The 6138-nt window shown below is 36.7% G+C and overlaps 1 protein-coding gene across 1 annotated transcript; it reads left to right on the top strand.

Annotated features, from left to right (window-relative positions):
* The first annotated feature begins 339 nt into the window (after window positions 1-339).
* On the top strand, window positions 340-3456 carry LOC139857816 (uncharacterized). Its single transcript, XM_071846655.1, has 9 exons — window positions 340-492; window positions 601-687; window positions 772-859; window positions 961-1040; window positions 1231-1295; window positions 1407-1587; window positions 1824-1912; window positions 2096-2210; window positions 3196-3456. Exons 1-9 carry the CDS (start codon window positions 340-342, stop codon window positions 3235-3237), a joined length of 900 nt encoding a protein of 299 aa, XP_071702756.1. The 3' UTR covers window positions 3238-3456.
* The last annotated feature ends 2682 nt before the right edge of the window (window positions 3457-6138 follow it).

Raw genomic sequence — 6138 nt, 5'->3', positions numbered from 1 at the left:
AAGGGCTAAAGCTGTACAAATCTAAAGTTCTAAAGTAGAAGGGTGCAGTTTGTCAAGTTTGAAAGTTAGAGAGGTGCTTGCTGCAGAAGATAAAAACACCCAATTAGGGTTTCATTATCATTATCTCAAATCATCATCATCATCTGATTCGTCTTAGTTTTGATCTGTTGATTCTCTCAATCTGCTCATCTCTTTCGTGTGATTGTTAAGTGTTGCTTGATACTCAACATATTCTAGTTCTTACGATTGTAATCTTGGCTAGTGTTCAGTTCTTTTAAGGATTGTGTAATTGTGTGTTGATTACTGGAAGATTTCATACTTTTGTTGATTATTTTACAGATGATCAAACGTTTAGAAGCTGAGAAGAACCTTGTCCAATCTACTGCTACAACTGGAGCAGCAGGTGGGGGCACAGGCCCCTATGGCGCAGTTGATCGGAAACTATATGTTGGAAATTTACACTTTAACATGACTGAGTTGCAGCTCAAACAGGTAAGATGTCTATGCACTATACACACTAATTATTAAACACTGCTGATTTTGGTTATTTCTTATTCTTGTTATGCCTGATACTAACTTTTTGTTTTGCTGTAATTTTAGATTTTTGAAGCCTTTGGACCTGTGGAGCTTGTGCAACTTCCCACTGATCCTGAGACAGGGCACTGTAAAGGATTTGGCTTTATTCATGTGAGTATTAGCTAAGTTGTGTTTTTTATTGAGAGTTTGTTAACTATTTACATGAATATTAAACCCTCCGTTTCATTTTTGTAGTTTGCTCAAATTGAGCATGCAAAGGCTGCACAAAGTTTAAATGGGATACTTGAGATTGCTGGGCGGACAATGAAGGTGTGCTCATTTGGTTATTGACTTTGTATATACTTGAAAATATAAGTTTTGTATGTTCTTTAGCTTTTAATGTTAGTATATTTAGCTTTTAATGTTAGTATATTTAGCTTTTAGTTAGTGATCACATTGCTGCTCAAGACACTGGAGCAAAAGCAACAGACTTTGATGATGATGATGATGAGGGTGGAGGCTTGGTGAGTCTGAATCCCTTGATAAACATTTAAATTTCTAAAGATTATTATTATTATATACTTAATATGTGGCTGATTTTATAGCTGGAATCTATGAATATTGATCCAGAGTCTAACTACACTAAACTGAAGGTCTTAAATCTTTTATTTCCAAGATTGCATATTGTTAATTGTTTAAAACTTTTCTGTACAGGCTCTGAATGCTCTTTCAAGAGCGATGCTTTTGGCAAAGCTTGATCGCAGTGGTATTACTTCTATGTATGTTTTTGGGACTTTCAGTTTCTTTTTATTTTTGTTATAAATTATAAACTTATGATAAATAAAAATTATAAATAAACCAAATCCTTGTTGACATGTTGGTTGTGGCAGTATCCCTGGAGCACCTATAGTTAATGGGTCTACTCAACCCGGCGCCTTGCCCATCGGTGTACCAGCTGCAGTTCCGGGTCCTGTTTTACCGACCCAAATAATTCCTCCCGTGGTTTCAGAGCCCATTGGAAACCCTAGCGAATGTTTGCTGCTAAAAAACATGTTTGATCCCGCTACAGAGGTTTGTTCTTTTTATGGCCTGTTATTATTCTATTAGGAAAAATTGCATGAAAGAGTAAACATCAAGGTTTCAAAGTTCTTGTTTATACGTCAAATTTGAAGTTAACTGCCCTTAAGGTGCCACATCAGCACTTTGGCAGAAAATACATTGTTATGATCATTAGTAGTTTGTACGAGTTACCTTGAGTTTATAATTTCAGAAGTTCCAGAATGTTCTAAATTATTGAACTTTTGCAGACTGACCCAGAATTTGATTTGGACATAGAAGATGTTGTGGAAGAAGAGTGTTCCAAGTATGGACGTGTGAAGCATATTTATGTTGACAAGTATGTGTTTTAAAGATGTTTTTCGGTCTGCTAGTATGAACTTTTGTTCGACTTGTATATTAAGTTTGTCCAACTATCAAAGATATACGTCTTATATGGTATTTCATTTGTTAAAAAGTGTACTTTTTACTTACATAATATAATATGTTAATGATGGCCTACAATCTCTCTTTTGTATAACAGGCACAGTGCTGGTTATGTGTATCTGCGATTTGAGAGTGTGGAGGCAGCTGTCAGAGCTCAACAGGCGATGCACAAGAGGTGGTTTGCAGGCAGATTGATTTCACCTATTTATTTGGTATTTTTTTTCTTTTTTTCTTTTTTTTTTTTTTTGTTGTTGTTGTTGATAGTGCAATTTTCTTAGTATATGATAATTCTCTTACTTATGCTTTTTCTTTGCCAAATTTTAATTTTCTTAGTTTAACATATGTTAAAAGTGAAATCATATAATGTTTTCATTTTAATGGGGAATCAATCAATATAAGTCTAGACTAGAAGAGGCATTTATGGGCCCAAATACACATAAAATATGTCAGGTTGGGCTATTTGATAATATTTTGGGTTTAGCTAGGCAGTCTTAATATTTCTAGCGAGTCAATATTGGCTAATTTGAAAAGGTAACCTAATGATCTACGGGGCCCACAGTACTACTGTTCAAACAGGTTGTAATGGGTACTCATAACTTTGTTTGCTAATAAGGGTTCTTTGTTATTGTTAATTTGCAAGAGTTGAAGTAAGATCTGGTTTACTCTCCGGTCCATTTTCAAGCTGTCTGTCTTTATAAATATAATAATTAAAAAAGGTAAAAGAAAAAACAAAATCATCTTCTACATTCTCAATTATCGCGAAATAAAATTTTCTTTCACAGATAAATAACACATATATAGTTAAAGATGACTAGATAACCAAGGGAAAAAAACAAACCCCTGTAGTGGTAAAGCATATTCTATCGTAGTTTGGGTTTCCAATTCCAGCACAAGCTTATTAATAATATAAAACTATAAACTGAACTAATTTGGGTCTGGTACGTTCTTTTAGGTTCTGAAGGTTGTACTTCAAGGTTTCTTTGTTTATGTTGATTCTTTATCTTGTATTTTTCCTTCTATTTCTAATATAAATTTGTGTGATATGTACACTAAATGATGATAGTGTTATTGATTTTTCGCAACTCATTTGTATGACCTGTTTCAAATACTACCCATGTTTAATCTTTATCATCATTACTGTTTTAAACGATATATATGGTTATTTTGAAGTCTAATAGTGTTGTTATGAAATTGCAGCAACCGTACGAGTATGAAGCCAGGTTCAAAGGTGCAGCTTGATGTTCTATTTTGTTTTCAGTGAAACTTTTGTTTGGAACCTGCAAATTGTATCACCTAAGATGTATAGTGGTTCTGAAGTTCTTTTGTGAGATTTTTATTTTCTTACATTTAAATAAACTAAATTATTACATGCTCTTGTGGAAATTGAATCTATGAAAATGTAGTATCACAATCTTTTTATCTTTAGATTTGTAATGCAAGTTTGTCTAGGTTTTAACACTTGTCGTGCATTGTTTTATTTTTTTCATTTTTATTCGATATTTTGATCATTCTTCTTATTATTGTTGCGATTGTTGTAACTAAGAAATATACTAAATATGATCATGAGAACTTGCAAGATCACTGGGAAAACATTCTCGACGGCTAGAAATATGGTTTAAAACGTTTCGCAACTTGCCAGTATATCCAGTTTGGATACTTTCCTTTTCCTTCGAGTTTAAAAGGACTCTCTCTCTCTAGTCTTCTAGTAAACTAAACGTGAAAATGGCTCATATGTCCTGTTGTTTTACATAAATTTTATGATGATTTACTTCTTTGAAATATGGGACGAGGGTAATTGTTTGTGCTGTTAATCGACCTAAAGTTAGATGTAATTTTTTTAAATGGAAGGTTGAACATGTACTTACATGAGCTGTAGACTGAAAAATGCGTGTCTTAAAGGTTGATTGTTGTGATTCCTCTCATGTACTTCGTTTGTTTTCGTCCTTTTATTTTTGTGTAGTTTTCGGTTTTGATTAGTTTGTTTGTTTATAGATTTCGGGTGTTCGGGAGACTCGTTTATAGATAGTTTACGTGTAGATGATTGCTTTCTATATGTAGGCTTCCTCGTTTCCCCTGTCTTTTTGTAATCTGTCGAGACCTTGGTTCTATTTGAGTATAAGTTATTTTCGCCAAAAAAATGTACTTAACTGGAATTTCTTTTCGGGGGATGGTAGAGAAGGAAAGAACAGTGTGCCGTACTGCCGTGGATTGTGCCATACTGTTGTGGATTGAAAGGTCGAATGTCTTGGCCTCTTTTAATAAAGGGGTTTAAAAAAGAAGGATAAAATTGACACTGAGAATGTCGGCCCCACAGTCAACTTTGAGAGGAAAATCGCGTAATATGTGCTTAAAGGGACATGAGGCTAGGATTGAGGTATTGAACCCATGACTCATTAGGTCATGTCCCCAACTACTAGGCTACCATCGGGGGACGATAAAGGGGGTTTAGATGTTGGTATTTAAAGGCGTTTTACTCAAATGAAGGTGGCGGTTTCTCCATTATCCGAACGCCTAATGGTGTTTAGTCAATCCATGGTGGATGCGAGGCTTGATTACTTTAGGTGGAAATAGTAGTGGTGTGTGAGCTAACATCGTGAAAGCGCTGAGTAGCCTTCAAGATGAAGCCATAGTTCCCGCTTATTTGATCCGTCGTTAAGTGGGTTGGATATATGACTCATGCTTCAAAATTCAACAGATTATTCCTTCTTGGACACTCAAACGGACTGTACGGTTGTTGATAGATTTGATGGGGTCACTTGGAAGTGGAACTGGATTTGTGATCTGGGAAGCAGAAACAATGCGTCCCTCAGTCTACTTATCGAATATTTAGATCTTAATTGGAATTTCTAGTAGAACCTCGTGAAGAAAATTATGTTATTCAAATCTATTTGTAACCTTTCTTAGTTTTGGTTCCGCTGTAGAAGCAAGAATTGGATACCCAACTCCTAAAACTTTTGTAAATATCTTTTTTGCCTAGCGGCTTGCTAGGCTGTGTTAAATATTAAGCTGTTAATTAAGAAAAAATGAAAGTTGAATGGAAAAAATATACAAGGACAATATTTATATGAATATTTAATGATTCTCCCGATTAAGTTTCAACTATCGGCCTCCGGCATCTCGCCGGAGGTCTGATGACCTTTATTTTATGTTCTTTTTTTCTTCTTTCTCGGATCTGTCGTCCTTTCCTGCTTCCATGGTCTTTCGGTGGTTAGGTGGTTGCTCCTCTTTTCTCTTCCGGCAGCAGGCGACGAAAACGCCGGTCATACCCTGTGTTTTCTGTTTCCGGTGGAGTCTTTGGTAAGTCATCTTTTCTCTCGTTTTCCGTGTGGTTTGGGTGGATTTCTGCCTTTTTTACTTTTCCGACGACTTTCCGGCGATACCAACTCCGATTACAGGCGGCGAACTCTTTAAAGTTCTGTGGTTGGGTTTGGTTTTGTGCTCGGTTTTTTGATAAGTCATCTATCTTTGTTGTTTGGCCGGATCTGAGGCGCTGGAACTTTTCCGGCATGTTTGTTTTCCTTTTATACATTTTTCTCGAAAATGGCGACTTTTCTTCATTCTTTACTAACCTCCTTTGTGTTGCTGCGTTGGATGGTTTCGCCGGAGATCCGGCATGTTGGCCGGATTTGGGTAGGGTTGGTTACACGGTTGAGGTGGCGCCTCTGGACTTCAGAATGGGTCCTGGTTTTTGGCCTGTTTCCTGATGTGATTTTGGTAGGATGGTCCTGGTGGCTGGTAGGGGCTTTTGGTTGTTTGGATGGGCCAATGTGTTGGACTTTGGTGGGGTTATTTGACATAGTGGACTTTAGGTTCATGTTTCCCTTTGCTACGTGGTTTGTTCTGATCTCGCTCGTTCCATCTTCCTCGTCATCGATTTCGGTTCGGAACGATCCGGTGTTGTTGACTCCTTAGCGACTTTAGGGTTGTTAAGCGCCAATAAATTGGAGATCTGGAGTGTTTAACTCGGTTGTTTCTCTATCGTCCGTTAGGTAGGGTTTTGACAGGTTACGGTTTCTGGGTCGACCTCGGTTTGGGGTTTGCTTGGATTTGCTAGTCATCGAGGTTATGTTCTGGTTTTTTTATTGCGGTCTCGAGGCGGGTGTTCTTGGATTGCCCGGCTAGCGATTTGTTTACAGATTT

This window comes from Rutidosis leptorrhynchoides, chromosome 7 (genome assembly GCF_046630445.1).
Source record: "Rutidosis leptorrhynchoides isolate AG116_Rl617_1_P2 chromosome 7, CSIRO_AGI_Rlap_v1, whole genome shotgun sequence".
In the NCBI taxonomy this organism is placed as follows: domain Eukaryota; kingdom Viridiplantae; phylum Streptophyta; class Magnoliopsida; order Asterales; family Asteraceae; genus Rutidosis; species Rutidosis leptorrhynchoides.
The sequence above is the reverse complement of the archived record's forward strand: the minus strand, read 5'-3'. Positions and strand labels throughout refer to the sequence as shown.

Excerpts from the sequence above, each read along its gene's own strand:
- LOC139857816 (XM_071846655.1), top strand. The coding sequence starts at position 340 with ATGATCAAACGTTTAGAAGCTGAGAAGAACCTTGTCCAATCTACTGCT. Across the intron at positions 1,296-1,406 it reads CGCAGTGGTATTACTTCTAT|TATCCCTGGAGCACCTATAG; the intron begins GTATGTTTTTGG and ends TGGTTGTGGCAG. Across the intron at positions 1,588-1,823 it reads TGTTTGATCCCGCTACAGAG|ACTGACCCAGAATTTGATTT; the intron begins GTTTGTTCTTTT and ends GAACTTTTGCAG.